Below are 21,083 nucleotides of genomic sequence, written 5' to 3' on the forward strand. Positions count from 1 at the left end.
AGAACAAAGGGTGCTCGCACCAAGAAAGGCTGAAATTCTGCAAATTCTAACGCCTGGAGAGTACCCAGCTGCAAGATGATCTGTTTGAGCTGTATAAGTCCTTGAACGGGTTGAGCAAGCTGAATGCTGATGGGATTTTTCATCTTGCTCAGGTTATGAATCTGACATGGCATTGATTCAAATTGAGGAAAGACAATTGTAGAACAGATGTGCAGAAATTTGCCTTTATTCAGCGGGTAGTTGATTGGTGGAACAGATTTCCATCTTTTGTTGTGGAAGTTGATAGCCGGAATAAATTTAAGGCAGAGCTGGACAGGCATTTGGAACGAATGGAAGAGTGAAATGGGAGTTTTTTGGCTGGTGCTGAATAAGTTTGATTTTTTGCATCGTACATCTCTGCTAATGTTAATCAAGAAGACTAAGAAGAAGAACTTTTTATTTCATACAAAAGGCACATGCCGTACACAATACCATTCACGGCTACAAGCCAGGGGTTTACAGTAAAAACTAAAACAATGTAATGAACAAGGATTAGATTGGAGGGAAAAAACCAATATCAGTGTTAATTATTCAAGTGTAGGTTTAAACATGGGAAAAAAAAAATAAAAATTTACATATTAAAATATTTACACAAGAGCATGTTATCATTGCTATTTAAACATTGGCAATAGTTATTTCTTTTAACTATTTTCTGGGTTCCATAAACAGATCAACAATCACATCCAGTGATGTGATTATATGCTCTTATTTTTTTTTTTTTAATATTGTGTATTACGCAAACTCTATCATGGCGTTGCTTATGCTGCCTTGATTAGCTTTACATGCACATCTTACTCAGTTTTTTCAGCTGGTGACTTTCAAATTTTGAAAGTCAGACCGGCCATTGACTGCCAGAGTCATGGCATATTGGAAATGGCCAGCATTTCCAATATGCCATAATCAATTTTTCCTCCTCCTAGTCATTGGTATTGTTTTTGAAATATTTCTGTCTTTATTATATTTTATTATAACTTTATGTCGCTTCACCTTTCTTTATGCTTATTGCGAACTGCTAACTTAGTAATGACATTCTACACTGGTGTGCAACGCTTAAAGACCAGTCAGGTTTTCACCCGTAGCTTCTCAGAGGACTGGCTTGGATATGGGAAAAGTATACCTAAGGAAACTCGACAGGTAAAGAAATGATGAACTGAAGGAAACAACACCGACAAAACTACGGAAACAAAAGAGTACAGAGGGAATGTATTCAAAAATGGCAACATAGCACTGGGTGCCATGATACAGATGCATCAGTCTCAAAGATAGAACAAAGGGAAGAGTGGCCCTCAGTAGGAGATATGGCAACCCCTAATGTCGATGCTAAATTTGCCCACCTGTCCATACTTAGCACAATGTTGTTAATAAGTGCTTGTGGTAATATCGTTCTTTGTCAGCGCCATCTTTAGCTGGTTGACATTTTCTGGTGGTAGTGGACGTACTGTTAGCCGTCACCCCAGAGTGTCCACTATGTGTTCGGTGGGATTTAGATATGTAGAACCGGCAGGCCAATGCACGATAAATGCCCTCAATTAAAAAAAGCATATCAACAGCTGCAGTGCAGGTGTGGTATCATCCATCAACACGAACTCGGGGCCAATGGCAAATCGGAACAGATGCACATGGGGTAGGATTACATCATTACAGTAGCGTGCACCTGTTACACTACAGCATTCCAGTATCTGGAGTTGTGTACGTCTATTGAAATTAACACCTCGCCAGACGAGAACACCTTGCTGTCATATCGATCCATTTCAGTGATGTTTGCGGGGTGATATTTCAGTGATCACAGTGTGCTGAAGTGGGATTTACTCAAAGCGGTCACTACCATTAGGGGTAAAGGGAAGGGTTATTGCTTCCGTAAAGGCGACTACGATGGACTGAGACAGTAATTAAATTCTACACAGTGGGATCAACTGATGATGTTACCAACAGCAAATTCAAAATGGGAAGCATTCAAAGAACTTATCTTGGAAGCTACTAGGCTTTACATACCAACTAAGAAATATTGTTCAAGGTTTAGGCCAAAATGGATGTCAGATGAACTAATGAGGCATATGGCAGAGAAGAAAGATGCATGGGATACTTACAAATTAACACATGACACAGAAGCCTATGATATATACAAGTTGATGTGCAACCAAGTTACAAAGGAGGTTAGGCAGGCAAAGGCAGATTACGAGAAATCCTTGGCAAGGGATGCAAACAAAAACAGCAAAGGGTTCTTTACATATGTAAACTCTAGAAGGAAGGGGATGAATCGGATTGGTCCACTTGATATTTATGGGTCAAATGTTGATGATCCTGCCCAGGCAGCTCACAAACTAAATGAATATTTTGCATCGACATTCACACATGAGGAGTTATTCAGCGAGGGGAATGCCAGAGGTGTATTCAACTCTTGCAGTAAGCTAGAGAATCGGGAAATAACTGGGAGTAATGTGGAGGAGAAACTGTTGAAGATAAACACAAGAAAGGCACCCGGGGTGGATGGGATCTATCCAGTTATATTAAAGGAGGCAGCAAAGGAAGTAAGCAAACCCTTAGCCATAATTATGAGAGGTTCCTTGGACCCAGGGGAGGTACCCATGGACTGGAAATCTGCAAATTTGACCCCAATTCACAAAGGAGGATCAAAGGCTGACACAAGTAATTATAGACCTGTGAGCTTAACTTCTGTTCCAGGAAAATTAATGGAGGCACTGGTTAAAGAAGCACTGCAGGATCATTTAGACAAGACTCCAGTTATAGCTCGGACACAGCATGGTTTTGTTAAGGGGAAGTCTTGCCTGACCAATTTGATTGGATACTATGATGCAGTCACAAAAGAACTGGATGCATGGAATACCTTTGATATTATATACTTGGATCTTACAAAGGCTTTTGATACTGTTGCACATGGAAGACTGCTACATAATTTGGAGCAGTGTGACATTGGAGGCACATTGCTGCTATGGTTAAGGGGGTAGTTGAGGGGGAGAAAACAGAGAGTGGTAATCAATGGACACTGCTCATCGTGGACTAATGTTATTAGTGGAGTCTCTCAGGGCTCAGTGTCGGGTCCGTTATTGTTTTCTGTATTATAAATGATATTGATGATGGTATATCAAGCTTAATGTCCAACTTTGCAGACGATACAAAGGTTGGCAAGGTTGTCAAGGACACTACTGGCACTATGCTGCTGCAACAGGATCTGGAAAGGTTGAGCAGATGGACTGAGATGTGGCAAATGGAGTTTAACATTGACAAATGTAAATTACAACACGTGGGAAACAGCAACCCCAAAGCAACGTATTAACTCTGTGGTACTACACTGACAGTGGTAGAGAATGAGAGGGACTTGGGGGTTGTTGCGCAGGCAGATATGAAGTTCTCTGAGCAGTGCAGACGGGCTGCAAGAGTAGCTCATGGAGTATTGTCAATGATATACAGGAATTTTTCCAGTAGGGTTAAGGAGGTGATTAATTCCCTTGTATAAGGCAATGGTCAGGCCACACCTAGAGTACTGTATGCAGGTCTGGAGGCCTCATTTCAAGAAGGATGCAGAGCTGATGGAACGAGTACAGAGAAGGGCAACAAGATTAGTGAATGGAACAAAGGGGTGCTCTTACGAAGAAAGGATTAAACTTTGCAAATTACAGTGTCTGGAGACTAGGCACCAGCGAGGTCATCTGATAGAGGTGTATAAAGCCTTGAATGGTTTGAGCATGCTCAATGCTGATGGGATTCTTCCTCTAGCTCAGAATAATCACCTGAGAGGGCATAAATTCAAATTGAGGAAAGACAGATGTAGGATAGACGTGTGGAAATTTGCCTTTAGCCAGCGGGTGGTTGGTGGAACAGACTTCCATCCCTTGTAGTGGAGGTTGATAGCTTAAGTAAGTTTAAGGCTCAGCTGGACAGGTATTTTGAACGAACAGAGGGGTGAAGTGGAAGTGGTTTTTTTTTTCTTTTTTTTTTTTTGGCTGATGCTGCATAAGCTTGCTTTCTTGCACCAATTGCCTCTACTAATGCTAATGCTAATGCTAATATCGTGTGCCTACCTCTCGCCAGATTAGCTGACGTCCAGAATTCCTGCTGAGAGTGAATATACTCTCATCAGTAAAGAGTACCTTACCCAATTGTGGCTGCTCTCTAGACTTTGTGTTTCATGAACAACTGTAAATGTTTTCTCCGATGGGCAGGTCTTAAAGGGACACACCGTACTATCCGTCGGGAAAAGAGTCCATCTTTGTGGAGTCGCCTGTTCAGAGTAATTCGGGATATCCTGCACCCTGTGCTCCTGGACAGCTGATTTCCAATGGATCCCACTGTCTGTTGTCGGTCCCTCTTGGCCTACGAGTACATAGCGGAGATCATTGGGCGTGGATTTTCTTGGGCGACAACCACTGGTCCGTTGAACCGTTTTTCTTTACATCCTTTGCCAAATATTTCTGGTAATTGCCATTTCGGTGCTTTGTCTTTGCCTTTGCCTCCATTGTGACTTGATTACAGACCAGATTATATCTATCATGGCTCTGTGTCACCGGTTAATTTACAGTATACATATATCTCATGCATTTTTCTTCTCTGTCTAATTAGTTCTTCTAACATCCATTTAGTCCTGAATTTTGAACAATATTTCTTAGAATGAAAAGCCTAGCTGCATCGAAAATTAAGTCCATGAAGTCTTCCCTTCCCGTATAAAATTCAGCGTTGGTAACATTATCAATTGATCCCACTCTACAGAATTGAAAAACTGTCTGAGATATCCGAAGTCACCTTTCCGAAAGCAAAAGCCCTTCCCTTTACTTTGATGGTAGTTACATCTTTCAGTAATTCCCACATCAGTACATTGTGACAACTGCCACCCAGCGGTTCCTTTTTCAGGAAAATTTTAATGCATGAATGATCACTGCTGATAATCAGATCAAGAGTATTATTGCAGGAGTCGGGCAGATTTTGCTGATGCGGGAGTCTGCGCGGGTAGCAGAATGGTATCATCACCGTCCTCCCCACACCGGGTTGAAAAGGCCTGGGTTCGAATCCCGTCGATGACGCGAGGAACTTTAATGGGCTTTTTCACTCCGTGGCTGAGTTAGTTGGTCTCAGGCGTAGATAGCAAGGTTTTTCTCGCCAGTAACTGGGGCTTTTCGTCCAGCAAAACAGGCAAATCAACCATAGAACATACGCAATTTACAGACACAAATACAGGTTAATGTATTTAATTACGGGCAACCCTAAAATAATAATTTTTTTTTTTTTTTTTTTTTTTTTTTGCTAATGCGGGATATCAATCTTTCATGTTCGTTCAACACTTTTTTTTTGCTGTCTCCTTAGGTGTGGACAGCCTGGGAGCGGGATAGAGGAACCCATCAGTCTTGCACTGCTATTGGTGGGTGTGGAATTGTGTGCTTACAGTATAGAAAGTTTAGTAGACCCCCCCCAGTTTCTGCTTCACATGCCAGGAAGTGACCGCCAGGTAGCGGATGCCCTGGTGGCTAACTGGCCTGCCAAAATCACGAACATTCACTACACTTACACTGACACATTTCCACTGCAGGCCTATATGTAGAAGATCCACTCGAATATATAAGATACAAGGTGGAGATGGGCATTAGCCTGGATGCATTTAACCAATGACAAAATTCAAGATGCATGGCTGTCTCCTATGTGAAGATTTTGCCTAAGCTGTGGGTGAAATGGATACAAGCTCTCTTCGTGTAGTGTTCTGAACATCGAAACGTGCAGAAAGTCTTCGCGTGCTAATTGTAGGACTGCACTGGACCATGTTCAGAATGTGTTCCCGTTCTTGCACATTTTCTTGACGTCCTGGTTCAGATGAAACATGAGCACTGGGAAGCATACCACTTTCACGCAATGCGTTGAAAACGTTGGAAAACAATCTACGATCCGGAATTCGACGTGTAGGAAAGCGCCGATGGTATTTTTCAACAGCAGCAGGGGCACTACCATCGCAGAAGCCGTAAACATACAGCATATCTGTATATTCGGCATTTTTAGCAAACGCTTCTACAATTAGAACTGACAACTGACGCTACTCACTGATTCACTTCTACAGTCACAACTATCAACTGATAACTGGCAAACGACAATCAAATGGCCCAGTCTGATGGGAGGGAAGGAAAATATTGCGCGCCAATTTCAAAACAATTGTACATTAAAGTAGCTCTTTCTGGGAAACCATTCAATATATATATATGCATATGCGTTAAGTTAATAGTGGTAAGAGTTTTTAAAGTTAAAATATGATATACTAGCTTATCAGGTAAACCATACACCATAGCGGGTACCCAACGTGACCTGGAAAAAATACAAATATATGCCATGACATAAGCAATAAATTATAAAAAAAATATATAAAAAATACCCTTAAAATTAATTATGGCAATAAAATGTTAATTATGGCAATAAGTGGCAATTTATTTGTACGGACCGATATAATGTTTAATCGTCTTGGATGGCATTAATTGGTTATGTGACTATTTAATATTTAATATAATATTTATATTTATTATATCATCTACTATTTGCTTTTTCATACTTGGATATATATATATATATATGGTGTCCCAGAAGGAAAGGTCAATATTTATTCAAGGAGGGGACGGATCATTTTAAATATTGTAACTAGAACGCGTAAATTAGATTTAATTGGTTTAAGTCTAATGACAATGCGGTATACGAAAATACAGGCACTTCCCCCCTATATTAATTAGCTTCTTAGTACCATTATTCGTTACTTTTTTTTGTATATATATATATATATATATATATATAGTGTGTTTCACTACCAGTGCGACAAATTTGCAGGAGGTGTAGGGGGCACATCGACGAATCGGAATCACATAGCATTGCAGGGTCCGAAATTCCTTCGTCATGCGGTAGAGGACGTTGAAGGAGGTCGCGTGAACAGCGATCCCGATGGAAGTCAGCATTTGCGAACCGTTTCTGTTGAAGAAACCAAGTACCAAATGTACTCCGGAGTGTTTAAACTGCAGGCTCCAATGATTGGACGCGTTGCAGATGCTATGAACTCATTTGGTTTGTTGACAGTATCCTCCATACAGTGAATTGGGAAATACCCAATTGTAGGCCTATCGCTGGAGTACTCTTACTCGGAGTGCCTTCTGCAAGATGTAGGACATTCTCCTCATTGTCTGGCGTCGTCGTCGTTTGCTCTCGAATCATGGTACTTCTCGTGAAACAACCAGTCTCACGTAACCTTCTGTGCACACGTGCGAAAATCGTATGATGAGGAGCACGCCTGTGCGGGGAACGTTCCTGGTACAAGCACAGAGCGGCGCGCCCGTTACAGTCCGCAGCTCCATACTCGAGGTGCATGTTGGCCAGTTCAACGTTTGAATACTCATCGATCCTACTGCCTTGGGAACCGGTTCGCAAATGCTGACTTCCAGCGGGATCGCTGTTCACGCGACCTCCAGTTCAACGTCCTCTACCGCATGACGAAGGCATTTCAGACCCTGCAATGTTATGTGATTCCGATTCGTCTTTGTGCCCCTACACCTCCTGCAAATTTATCGCTTTGTCGCACTGGTAGTGATTCAACCTGTATATATATATGGCAATATTTCTTGCACATTACATCAGATAAGACTGACACATGTAGGTAGTGAAGTACTATGAATTAGCTGTTATTTCAGCTATATAAGGCACGCTCTGAAAGAGATGCAGTCAGAATGGGGAGTTACGTGGAGTTGACGCCACGAAGAAAGAGCTTATACAGCATCAGCCAAAAAAAAAAAAAAAATTTTCCATTTAACTCATCCGGTCACTCGAAATGTTTGTCTAGTTCATCCTTAAATTTATTTAAGCTTTCAACTTCCACAACAATAGCTGAAAGTCTGTTCCCAGCAATGAACCACCCGCTGGCTAAAGGCAACGTTCCACACATCTATTTTACAACTGTCTTTCCTGAATTTGAATCTATGCCTCCTCATTCTTAATCTGAGGAAGCGCAAGCATCCCGTCAGCATCGAACCTACCCAAAACATTCAAGGCTTTATACACCTTATACACCATATTGCTCATAGAGTGTCTTGTAATCAGTCGACATTGAGTAGATTTCTTATCAAACTCAAGAATACCGGTTCTACTGATAGGTAAAAAGGAACCGGACGCAAATGAGTTTCTACGCCAAAACAGGACCGCATTTTGAAGCGCATATGCCTTGAAACCCGTAAAGCTTCTTGATTGAGCTGAAAGGAGAATGGGAAGAACATACAAGAGTTGGAGAAAGTGCAGGAATAGTCAGAAGACGCCTCTTCAAAAATGGAGTTCTAGACCATCGTCCTAAGAAGAAGCTCCTCCTCACAAAAAATGAAAAAGGCCTGATTAATTTGGTGTATGGAGCATGTCAAATGGATCCGCGAGCAGTGGAAGTCAGTTATTTTCTCGGACGAGAAGAAATTCAACCTGTATGGCTTTTATGGAATATGAACGATTCGCCGCAGACGTGGTGAGAATACTATACAGACTGTGTGGTGTCTACACTGAAATTCCCTACCAGACAAATGATATCAGAGTGCATTTTGTATTGCGGTGAAAATTACCTGCAGTTTATAAAAGTTTCCATAAATGCGAATGAATACCTGTCTATATTGGAAGGCAAATTGCTGCCAAAAATTAGAGACTATTTCAACCTTCCCAAGGAACTACATCTTTCAGGACGACTCTGCTGCTTGTCATTGGGCGAAAAGTGTAAGTAGGTACTTCTGTCGTTAGGTTAGCTTCATTTCTGCGTTAGTGGTTCGACAGTAATGGGCTTACATTTGTTACAGGTGAAATAATGGTTAGAAAAACGGTCCAATACAACTCTTAGCTGGCCAGGAAACAGCTCGGACCTAAGTCCTATAGAGAACTGTTGACATCGTGTGGAATGTGCAGCTGCCAGAAAGAAACCAAAGACCCTTCATAAACTTCAGGAAGCCATAATTGATTTGGAACCACGAACGATCAGCCGATTATCTTCAGAAATTGATCTTGTCAATGCCTCGACGGTGTGCTGCTGTCATCAGGGCCAGAGGCGGTTCAACTAAATATTAGTTTGCATCTGGTGAACTTTTCATTTTGTTTTCCCTTAAAAATGATAAACTGAAGGAAATTCTGATAATATTTCAGCCATAATTGTCGTGTTTACCAAAACTGTTGTAAATGCTCATTATGGAATATTTCAAGAGCACCTGTCAAATATTACTTAGCTGCCTAAACTATTAATAAATATCTTTTGTTTATATTTCTATTTGTGATGCTAGTCATTAACGTAACATAACATCGCAAAAAATGAATGCACAACAATTTGATAATTCAGTATGTAAATACAGTATACGCATAAATCAGCTATAAAAACAGCTGGTACATACTGAGATCCTGAAATAATAGTAGTATTAATCGTAATATTTATTGAGCAAATGATGCTAGAAAGCACGCGCATGAGCTTATATAGTATCAGTCAAAAGGAAAAAACAATTTCACACATCCATTACCTCAAAAAATTTGTCCAGTTCCTCCTTGAATTTACTTAAGCTATCAACTTCCACAACGATAAATGGAAGTTTTTTTCCAGCAATTAACCAACCGCTGGCTAAAGGCAAATTTCAGCACATCTCTTCTACAACTGTTTTTCCTCAATTTTAATTTATGTCCCCTCAGGATCGAAACCTGAGCAAGCGTTAGAAGATTGAAGATTTAACTGTCTTAAAATGGGCGACTTTAGATGGAACTGTTGTTGAAACTAAAAGGAAAGAATATATCTATGGATTATATTTCTATTCCTCAAGATGATTGTCCCTAATTTGTAGCTGGAGTTAACCATAGAAAGCCGATTTAGGAGTAAGCAAAGAAACACCCAAGGAGAACAACAAAGCAAAGAGAGGAGCCCGAAACACGAATTCTATTGACCAAATGTTGAAAACGTTGGTGCGGATGTAGAGATGGCAACGTTGTACTGTCCCAATAATCAATTCTTTCTCACTTCGACCTCTCACTTCGACCGTATACTTAGAAGGGTTGTTTGTGAGGAAAACTATCAAGCGTATTGGTTGTATGATTAGGATTGTCCAGTATTCTTGTAGGTAAATGAACAATCTGTGCAAGGTCATTAGTAATTACCAAATCCTCAGCATCTCGACCAGCTGGTCGGTGTGACTAGAAAACGAAAGGCAGCTGGAATTGCGAACATTAAAGTCACCAAGGAAAATTACTTCACTGTTAGGAAAGTTGGACTGGAGAAAGTCAAGTTGCAAAGCGAGGAAGTCAAAGAGCTCCAAGTGATTAGTGGAGTTGGGAGAACGGTAGAGACAACAGATGAATTTGACACAATGAAGTAGAGGGAATTTAACCAGAGAAGATCAAAGAGAGGAGATTCCAAATTGCCAAGACTCTGACAGGGAATATCAGAATGGACATATGCACAGGTACCACCTTTGAGGCGAAGGTAATCATACAGCGAAAAATTTAGGCATCTGAGATGAGCAGTAGTTGAATCAACCGATAAAAGAAATTCTGTCAGAAAAAAAGTACATGGGGTTTGGCAGACTGCAAGTGGAAATGGACATCGTTGAGATTTGAATTGAGACTACGTATATTTGTGAAATGAATTAGGAAGTGGTGGACCACGGGCTTGAACACCGATCTAATCAAGAAGCGTGTGCTAAGCACTGCTGCTCCTGCCCACCTTGCTACGGAGGCGCCCCTATATAAATAGGTTCTCATATAAAAGCTGCAGTTTTTTCATAGGATTTTATAGAAAATAGACTTTCAAACGTCAAAAACAATTGTAATAACGAAAGGCAACGATTCTTTGGAAATGTGTTTCTCCTTTAGCTCAGTACAATATTAAAATGAACTAAATTGTGTTGCTCAACTGGCATTTAAATAATAGCAACTTATTCTGAAATGATTTGATGTCACCAAACAAATCAGACCAATTATCCTTTCCCTTGTAGTTTTAAATTAAGAGCATTAAATTACTAGAAATGTATGTATTAATTGGAAGATCAAACAGCCACTCCATATTTGATAGTTGTTTTATTTATTTCCATTTTTCTTTGTTGAAACATTCGGCGATGTTTCAACAGCCATATTAAGGCCATGTGATCTTGTGAAATTTACAGTTGAAATAGCCACGTTCATAACTTGTTGGAGATCCAATATTTTCCCATATAGAGCTTCTTGATGTACAATGCAGTGAATTTCAATCGGAGTTTGAGCTCCGATATTTAACATTTTCTTGGTTATTCTACCAGTGAGCCCAATGTTTTTACCAATCATAATTTTTGCACCACCAGTTGTGACTCCTTCCAGGTTTTTAATATTTAATCCTAAGTTTTCGATAGATTGGCAAAAAATTTTGAAAAAGATTTTCACCTGTAGGTTTCCCACGCATACTCTGTAGATCAGCTAAATCTTCAACTTGCACAAATTATCATTAATTCCACGAATGAATATGAGGAGTGGGACTGTGTCATTTACATTAGTATTGTCATCCAGTGCCATAGTAAAAATTTTCAAGTGTTTATGTTTTCCAAAAGTTGTTCGAACAAATTCTTTCCAATATTTTCTACTCTTCGCATAATTGTTTGTCGAGACAAAATAATGTCTTGTATCATTGTTCGTTTCTCCGGACAAATTTCTTCCAAACTTTTTAACAAACACGTCTTAATAAATTCACCATCATTGAACGGTTTACTTTCAAAAGCGATCAAATGTACAAATTGATAACTGGCACGTACAACAGATACGTGGCAGTTCTCAATTTGCCATCATCAATTTCTTGACTGATACCTTTACAGTATTTTTTGTTGTTTTCTTAATTCGTTTTGTAACTTTGAACATTTCTTTCCGCACCACTCCTTTATGTTGACCATGAGAGTTATGATTGGAATCAGTGTCGCTTTAAATTTATATTCCTTAAAAACTCACACAGTCTTCTGACACACCAAATACACTGCTGCTTTTTCGTGGTAATCAATGAAGAAATAGTCTTCAGTCCATGGATCAAAAACACGACACTCCAAATCGATTTTCCCCTTTTGGAATCTTTTCAAGAATGATTTTTTTAATGCAATACAAATGAATAATTAATTCAATCCAATGAACAAGTTATATCAAAATACATCACTGTATTTAGCGTGCATATGACTGCACTGGACCACATGTACCTGTTGGATGCAGTCGAGATGGACGCTTAAATGCCTGTACACGCAGTGACGATCCATGCTGTTTTAGTTCCCTTTCCGCGGGCCTTATAAAAACTTATTCGCGGGTCGCATTCGTCCCGTGGGCCATAGGTTGATCACCACTGTTCTAGGTGGTGCCCATTTCATTCCTTTTTCTTTAGGTAATCTCTCTTCCTCCATTCTCATAACATGTCTATACCATTCTAATATTTTTGTTCTATATTGTTGATGATGTTTATTGAACGTCATTTGCTTTTCTTATGTATTCATTCCGAACTCTTTACAGTTTAGATTTTGGGCTGCTCTTCTCCAAAACAACGTTACTGTTCAATATTGGTTAGCCTCAGCCGCGAGGTTAATAATTAGCCATGTAACCAAAGTTTTGCGAAACTGTCATCATATTTATAAACATTCAGTGCTTTTTTTTGGGACGGTATGCAATGGTACGGCGTACCGGCACCTTTATTAACAGTGACATGTGGCACTTGGATGCAGTGCACTTAGAAATTTGTAATATTCCGTAATTTGTTTTCGCATGTTTATTCATTAAGCTTAAAATAATTTAACTAAATTTGCATATTTTACTCTCTATTTTTAAGACATTTTCTATATAAAACTGAATAACCATTTTTATGATTGTTAATTACTCAGTCGAAGCTTTGTTTAAGTCCTTTTATAGCGAATTATTTTGAATTCCCGTTGGAAGTTACATTTAAAATACTTTCGGTTGAGCGAAGAAAATTTTCATATAGCGAACGGATTAGGAGAAAAGCCTCCGTAGTAGAGTGGTCAGGAGCTGGAATGCAGTAGCACACGCTCTTTGAGTAGACCGGGGTTCAAATCCCTGATTGTTAAATACGGTCGATCTGTCAACCCGCATTGGACCATTGTCAACCCGCATTGGAAATAGACCATGCGGATTATGGTCTATTTCCCTCAGCATGAATTGTTGAGGAGGCTTCCATCCTGCAGTTCCATCCTGCAGTGAGTTGATAATGGCTGCAGTTTTTTTTTTTTTTTTTTTTAACTCGGTACGCATTGTTCGCATTTCTGGCCCTCAGACAATTTAGGCAATTAGTGCTGCTGTGCTAATTAAGAGAGCTAAACCATTCTACACCTTAGTGGTATCTGATAAAATTTATCGGACCACCTGTCTCACATACGGAGGAGTCTCGCTAGTCAAGAGTGAACAGATCCAGGTGTATTCCCAATGGGCTCTGGCCTACCTTCTACTGCAGTGGTGTCCAACCTTTTTCCGCACAGGCGCCATATTCAAAAAAATTAAAAGTTTGATTTCTTTAGCGTGTTACATTTTCCATATCTTGTTGCTTCTAAAAGTAAATATGAACATATTCGAAAATTTTTTTAAGTACAATACACATGTGTGTGTATAGGTAGGGTGGTTCCTAGAACGTTCTAGAACGTTTTGCAGAGTCTGTTCAACGTACAAAGAATCGAGCTGGATTTGAACGTTCCGTTCAAATCCAGCTCGATTCTTTGTACGTTGAACAGACTCTGCAAAACAGGCCAGCATGTAATAGTGTAATATTCATAAGTACAATGCACAATGACTTTTACTGAACAAAACATTTAATGAGAAAATTTTTTTTTTGATAAATAAAATTTAAATTGCTGTTTTTGTTCACTTTCCTCACGGGCCCTAACTTGGACAGCTCTGTGAATCAACTGTAAGCCCCCGTTCGAGAATTATAAAAGTGCTTTTCTTTAACCCGACAAATAATCATCTGTTATTTCGCGGAAGTGCGTTATTTTTTCCGTATCTCTGTTTACACGGTCACTGTACCTGGATATCCGAATGACACCGGCATTTCGGACAGTTTCAAAAAAACAAAAGAAAAGAAAAAATTCAAATTTAAGAACTAGTGACAATACCGATGACGAGAGAAGGAAAATGAGGACAACGAAGGCATTAATCCTTCTAAACATGAATTGTTGGCATTTGGTGAAAATGCAGTTAGAAAATTGTCGATTAGCTTACAGTTAAATGAAAGAGATGCAATTCGGGGATACCTAATTGATAAGAATGTTTCATAAGAATTGAAGCATTTGATGAACGCTGTAAGTACGATACCAATTTCATCGAGTGAATGTGAATGAGGATTTCACAAATTAATCTAATCGCCAGCCCAAAAAGCGCTTGGTTGATGACGAAAACAGTTTCTTGACTACTGTTTCTTAAAATTGTAGGCCCACCGCTGACCCGATTCGATCCACCAAAATACATTATGGTGATTGGTGGCTGCTTCGGAAAGTTCATCCGGCAACCGACACACGAAGAGGAAGAAAAGGAGTCGGCATTGGTCGAAAACCTACTGCTCGCGAGCCCCATGCAACTCTTTTAACATGTAACTGCGACTCTAATTGTACAGCTCACATGACGCACAGTTTGAAATGGAGTTCGAGGATATAAAAATCAAGGACATGTTGAGTGCAAGACTAAAAAGCCTTAAAACTGAAATTGAAGATTTGGAGAGGCAAAATGCTGCCCTTGCAATTCTAAACAAATGGACGGCGATAGATGATTAAAATGGAAACCAAATTGTGCTCGATGCGTGGAGTAGCTTACCGGACCCATGTATAAAAATTGGAAAATATTTGCGTTTGGACTTCTCTCAGTGTTTTGTATTGGATGTTTCTTTTATAAACACCTTCCCACTCTGTTCCATTGTCCCCTCTCAGCTTGAGCTGAGGTGTGGCCCTTTGCATTCTCTCCCTTTTTTTTCTAATTAGATCAAAATGGCTCTTTTCTCAAAAAAGGCTTCCGGCCCTTGGCATAGGGTGTCGGATGAGAACTTAATAAAAATTCGGGAATTCTAGAAAAACTTTATTATGAAATTATTTTTACTTATGTTATTAATTTTTACTGATTTTATTCACATTTTACTTATTTTTTTATATACTTGAATAATAAATTTATGCTAAATAAACTGTGTATTAATACACTTAATTTGTTCTTATTCTAAAAAAATTTCTACTAAAGTAACAATATCAGGAAAAAAAATTTCAGAGTATGTACTTCTCATATCCCTTTAAATTTTCAGATTTTCCTGATAGCAAAGAATGATTACCGGCACCTATTTTGTTTTACAAAAAAAGCATGTAAACATTTAAATTTAAGCAAAATATAATTTTAAATTTAAGTAGAATTCAGCAAAGAAAAGGCAGAGATATAAAAATCTACGTACTTATTTATGTTGATCACACTTTTGTCTGTCTGCTTGTGACTTGCAATAGCTCAGTCTGTGGAAGGCAATTTTCTTCTGTTCTCACATTATTTTGCGAAGTTTTAGTAGGAGAATACTCCTGTAGTAGTGTCGGCTGTAAGGGTAGTTCCTGGGACAGAGGCGGTGTTGAAGGGGTAGTTTGTAATAGTGGTATTCCTGAAGTATTCTAAGGTGGAAAAAAATAAGAGTGTATAAGTTTTTCATAATCGGAATGATACTTTATATCCTACTGATACGATAAACCAGATAATAAGGATAATAATGATTTCTGATTTTGTTTTTGTTGTTGTTGCTGTAGGATTACTATTTTTGTTGTTGTTGCTGTAGGATTTTGTTGTTGTTGCTGTAGGATGTGCTATGCCGTTGATTTTCTATTTTGCTGGACGAACCAGATTTTCCGGGAGCAAAAGCCATGCTACCCTCGCGGAGACGGACTAACTCAGCCATGTTTTGAAAAAGAGCCAATTAAAAAAAACTCCCGCCATCATCTGAACTCCAACATGAGGCTTTTCCTCCCGGTGTGGGGAGGTCGGCGATCAAACCAACTGTGCAAACTACGAGGTCACATGATTATGTCTAAAGCTTATTTAACCAGTTAATGGTAGCACATGAGAAAAGGACCCGGACAGCATTTTTTTTCAATGAATCTTTTAATTATCAGAGGTTCTATCTTGTCACTCTTTGTACGTCCCCCCCCCAATCACTTTCCTCTATACTTCATTAGTTGGTTGGGTATTGGGCTTTACGAGCACCAGCATCTAAGGCATATTTCCCCGTATATAATATCTGTAAATTGCGTATATTCTGTGATCGATTTTCTCTTTGCTGGGCGAAAAGCTCGAGTTTCCGGGAGAAAATAAACCATTACCTTCGCTTGAGACCAACTACCTCAGCCACGTTGTAAAAAAGGCAATTAAAAATTCCTCACGTCGTCAACGGGACTAGCACTCACATGTTTTCCATCCAGTGTGGGAACGACGGCGATTCTACCATCTGTGATACCAACGAGGCCATGATTAAATATAACTCTTTATTTATCATTCAAAAATTGTTCTGTATAGTTTTGTTTTGGGAAGACATTTGCCACAACACCATGGATTTTGTAAATTTATATGCGTATTCTCTAGTTTGTTTCGATTTCAGTGCTTAATTAGAAATTCCAGTTATATATTGATATAACTGGAGTTTCTAAATTTAGCTTTGAACTGTGTACAGAAACACACGATAAGTTACCTGATATGTAAAGGTAAAATTGCATAGATTCACATTTTTTTGCCATTTCATTCATTCATTTATTTTGTAAAGCTGCCCCTAGCCAAAATAAATCTGGAAAATCCGCCATACATAAAGAAATACAAAAGCGGAAAGTATCACGGCACTCTTTGCCCAAGATCATGGGATCAACTTAGAAGCAAAGGCTATCAAAACGAGACATCAGACCATCTCCTGCCCTGCGAATGCAAAGTATATCGTCTTGGATTCTAGCTGCTGGCCCGTAGGCATCCTCATAAAGCCATTCCAAGAAAAGAACAGATCAATCGCCTCCAACGGACCCAGTCGAGATAAACAGCCATAACTACAAAAGGATGACTTGCTACTGAAGGAGAGATTCTCTGGTTCTGGAAGAATGTACGCAGCCTAAAAACAAGCTTCATTCTTTCCAGACTCTTCCATTTCTTAAGGAATTTGATGTCATTTGCCTTACAGGAACATGGTTAACGGTGGATAGACAGCTTGATCTTACCCCTTTTAACACCTCTTACAAACACATAGGGAATCATAAGATTAGCGGGCTAGACGGAGGTGTTGAAATCCTATTTAACGATCAATTCCAGCCAATAAGGACACGAGTGAGCTAGTTGAATACATTTTCGGCAGTCTGCACGATGCTGAGGAGTCCTCTTCACCAAATCCAATGCTGCTTGGTTTACATTCCCCCAGACCACAAGGAAGACTCTAGAGTTGAGCTGCTCACATCGTTAGGAACCAGCTTAGTGCCTAATATTCCAACTGTTGTAGCAGGTGATTTTAACTTGCCACTGCCCAGGCATGGGGATGCTCTTGTGGGCCTTGAGGCCACTCTTTGGGTCTTTAATCATACGCAGTTAGTGACGCAACCAACTAGAGCGAGTCAAGCACACGACCTAACCTTCCACAACTTGCAAGACATCAAACTCCTCTCTAGCAATTTTCGATTCCAAACCGTTCACTCGCCAATTGCACGTACACTATTCTTACAGAGCAAATCTGGGATCCCTGACGAGTACTCTGCTGACTTGCCTAAGATAGCTTTCTCTACTAAATATCTGAAGCCACAGATCGTTCTCCAATGCTTGATTCGGTTTGACTAGGGAAGTCTCTATTCTGAGCTGTTGGCGGATGCCACTATGCTCTTGTCCGAACAACTAAAGTTAACTGCACTATGTGGTGCAGCTAGAATCACCTAGATTAGTAACAGGTCAAATTGCAGTTTTAATAAGGAAATTAAGACGGCTTTCATCAGGAAGCGAGAAGCCTACCGAAAACTTCCCTCAGACCTTTCCATCTTTAAGAAAGAAAGAGCATGCTTCTTGAAAAAGAAAAGACAAGTCCTTAACGAAGCAGTTCCGGATAAGTTGAAGAGGGGTAGAAGGATACTTTCGCATCATCATCATCATCAGCTAGCCATTGACGAAAAGCTTGTCCAGGAATAGGCACAGTTCAGCTTTCTGCAGGCAGATTTTCCTGATTCTAATTCCTCTCTCTCACAGGAGGACTGGTTACACAGGGCACACTTGAATGACATCGAAATAACTAGAGAGACCCTAAATGAGGTCATTAATAACCACCAACAAAGCAACTGTAGGTCCGGATGGTTTCCAACTCTTTATTATCAAAATTTTAAGCCCATATAGAGTTAACTTTCTCCTTTACTTTTTCAGATAAATACTGCAATCTGGAACAGTTCTTTCAATTTGGAGAACTTACCAGGTTAAACCCATTCCAAAGGTCAAGAAACACAAATCTCTTAAAGATCTGCAACCAATCTCTATCAGTTCTTCTTTAGACAAAATTTTTGAAAACCTAATTCGGCCAGCAATTGCCCAGCATTGCTTTGGACATAGGCCCCAGTATCTGCATAAGTTTTACACGGCAGATTGACAACTGCCAATCGTCTTGATACCCTCTTCAGAATTCAGCGGACCCTTAACAGCAAATCACAGATTGATATCATATTCCTGGACATTAAATCAGCTTTTGACAAAACACACCTCCCAGCCCTTTTTATCCTCAAGAAACACTACTTCGGCCTGGCAGATACCTTACTTCAAATTTTGAAGTCTGTGACACAAAACAGACTTCCAGGTAACTACTGACGTCTCAGGAGACATCCCGCAAGGAAGCATGCTGTCGGTATCCTGTTTGCAGCAGTTTTGGAGTTTTCCTAGCTCAGAATTCTAAATTTTTCCCTTACGCCGACGATCTGAAGTTTTAGTTGAGCTCAGATCATTATCATCAGATTCATGATATTAACCATCAAGCGTCTAGGCAGATGAGCACGGAAAATTATCTTGCCACAATTGGGTTTCAATTAAGCCTTTACAAAGGAGTGCAACTGCTGATAACCAAGAAAGAGTTAAAGATGATAACTAAATATTTGTTTTATGTGGGTAGCCGGTGCAAAATTTGACCTCCCATACTGACCTGGGCTTCACCTGGGATGTTGGGCTCACCTTATCAGGATGAGGAAGATGACGTACGCGGTTGTTTGGGCAGTGCATCAGGAGCTCGTTGGTGTGCATCACCCAGCGCTGCTTGTTCGGCACATAATGAGGTGTGTTACGCCGATCCCTCTCTGTGCATCAGAAAATAGGTGATTTGCCCTGCCTCATACCTATACAAGTATCTCAGTTTACAGTACTAGTTGCTTAGATGGATGAACAGAGTGGTAGGCCACCCCCTAACTATTTAAAGATCGATCCTGCAGGCAAATCTGGGCACCACTCCGTGCAGACATATCATCATGACAAAAAAAGTCCTCACACTTTCACAGCATTTAACGGGACGAATTGATGCTCCATCGGTGTCCACATTAATCTCTGGCCTGAAGAACGCAAGAGGGGATCAACCCGACTTCTATCTCCCTCTGCATCTTAGACTATCAATTATTGATTCCCTGAAGAACATGTTTCCAGCCAATTGTCTTCGGATCTTCAATAAATTTAGGATCCACCCTGTTATGCTATCTGAAGAAAAGCTCTAAAGGAAGGAAATCCTCAAGAATTTCTACCAGATAATGAATCTATGATACTGACCTGCTCGTGGACATGATTGAGTTTTTTTTTTTAACTTGACTATTTGTATTTGACAAGTCTTTGTTTTGTCTTCATGCAATTGTTTATTTTGTATATTTAATTTGTAAATGTCTTGGGTCGAGCACGCATTATTGTTTATTGTTTATTGTACATATCTTTCTCATACCTAAATCTGTAAATATTCACACCCGTCTGGCAGAGAGTCATAAAATAAACCACAGGATATAAGCCGAAGCTAAACAAGTCCATCTCCATAGATAGATAATGTCAGAGAGAAATATTATTCATGCTGCATCGACTGTGTAATAGAATTCGAAAGAATGGACCCAACAAGAACCCACGTGATACCTAAGCAGATGCCAAATAAATCATGTGGAGAGTAACAGACCACCTCAATCGGCAAATAATGTCACATTACCTTGACAACAATGGTGCAACGCTAGAGGCTATCCACATAATCGTAAACTGTGCTGCCATAGCAGCTACTAGAATTAATGGAAAAGACACGAGAGACCAGCAACAGAAGAACCGAAAACAGAAGGAACCGCCATATTGGGAGAGAAGACTTCAGCAGAAGATAGAAGAATTAAGAGTCAAGATAGGTCAGTTGACAAAGTACCAACAGGGTAATAGAAGTAAGAAATTGGTTGTAAAGGTGAATATTATCCTCAAGAGAGACAGCGTCCACAGCAAACATGAGACCAGAAATCAGAGAATAGGAGAATACTTGGAAACACTGAAGCAAAACCTCCTCACACCCAGCATGAGACTACACAGATATAAAGAGAACTCCCAGAGGAAAATAAAAAACAGAATCTTCGATGAGGACAAAAGAGCCTTCTACAGGAAACTAGGTGAAGATGAGAAAGTAGGAAACGGACCACCCGGGAAGAAGACGATTGAGCAGTTCAGGGGAAATATCGGGAGCAATGAAGTAAGATATAACAGCAGAGGACCCAGAATAGAAGCAGAACGGAAGAAGAGCAAGGACATACAAGAGATGAGAGATTGGGAGATTCGAGAAGAAGAATTGAAATAGTCGATCTGGAACACTCACAACTGGCGAACCCCTAGAATTGATAACGTCGACAACTACTGGTTGTGGACGTTATCACTGCACACACAAGCACCTAGCAGAACAGTTCGCTCGAATGATGAGGCACCCAGAGACAATCCCGAAGTTTCTCACCAAAGGAGTCATATCTCTGAAGTCTAAAGACGAACATACAAGAAACCCGGTGAAATACAGGTCAATCACCTGCCTCCCAACGATATACAATATCCTGACCAGCTGCATAACAGATATC

At 39.9% G+C, this 21,083-nt stretch overlaps 1 protein-coding gene across 1 annotated transcript in view; it reads right to left on the reverse strand.

The window, feature by feature from the left end:
- LOC150080029 (kin of IRRE-like protein 3) overlaps positions 1-21,083 on the reverse strand; it is a 926,673-nt gene that overhangs the window by 12,587 nt on the left and 893,003 nt on the right. The window contains 1 exon segment of the mRNA XM_090381806.1: positions 15,443-15,647. Coding sequence (XP_090237932.1) covers positions 15,456-15,647 — 192 coding nt within the window. The 3' untranslated portion in view covers positions 15,443-15,455.

This window comes from Mastigoproctus giganteus, chromosome 9 (genome assembly GCF_048544385.1).
Source record: "Mastigoproctus giganteus isolate SK-2022 chromosome 9, ASM4854438v1, whole genome shotgun sequence".
Taxonomy (NCBI): domain Eukaryota; kingdom Metazoa; phylum Arthropoda; class Arachnida; order Uropygi; family Thelyphonidae; genus Mastigoproctus; species Mastigoproctus giganteus.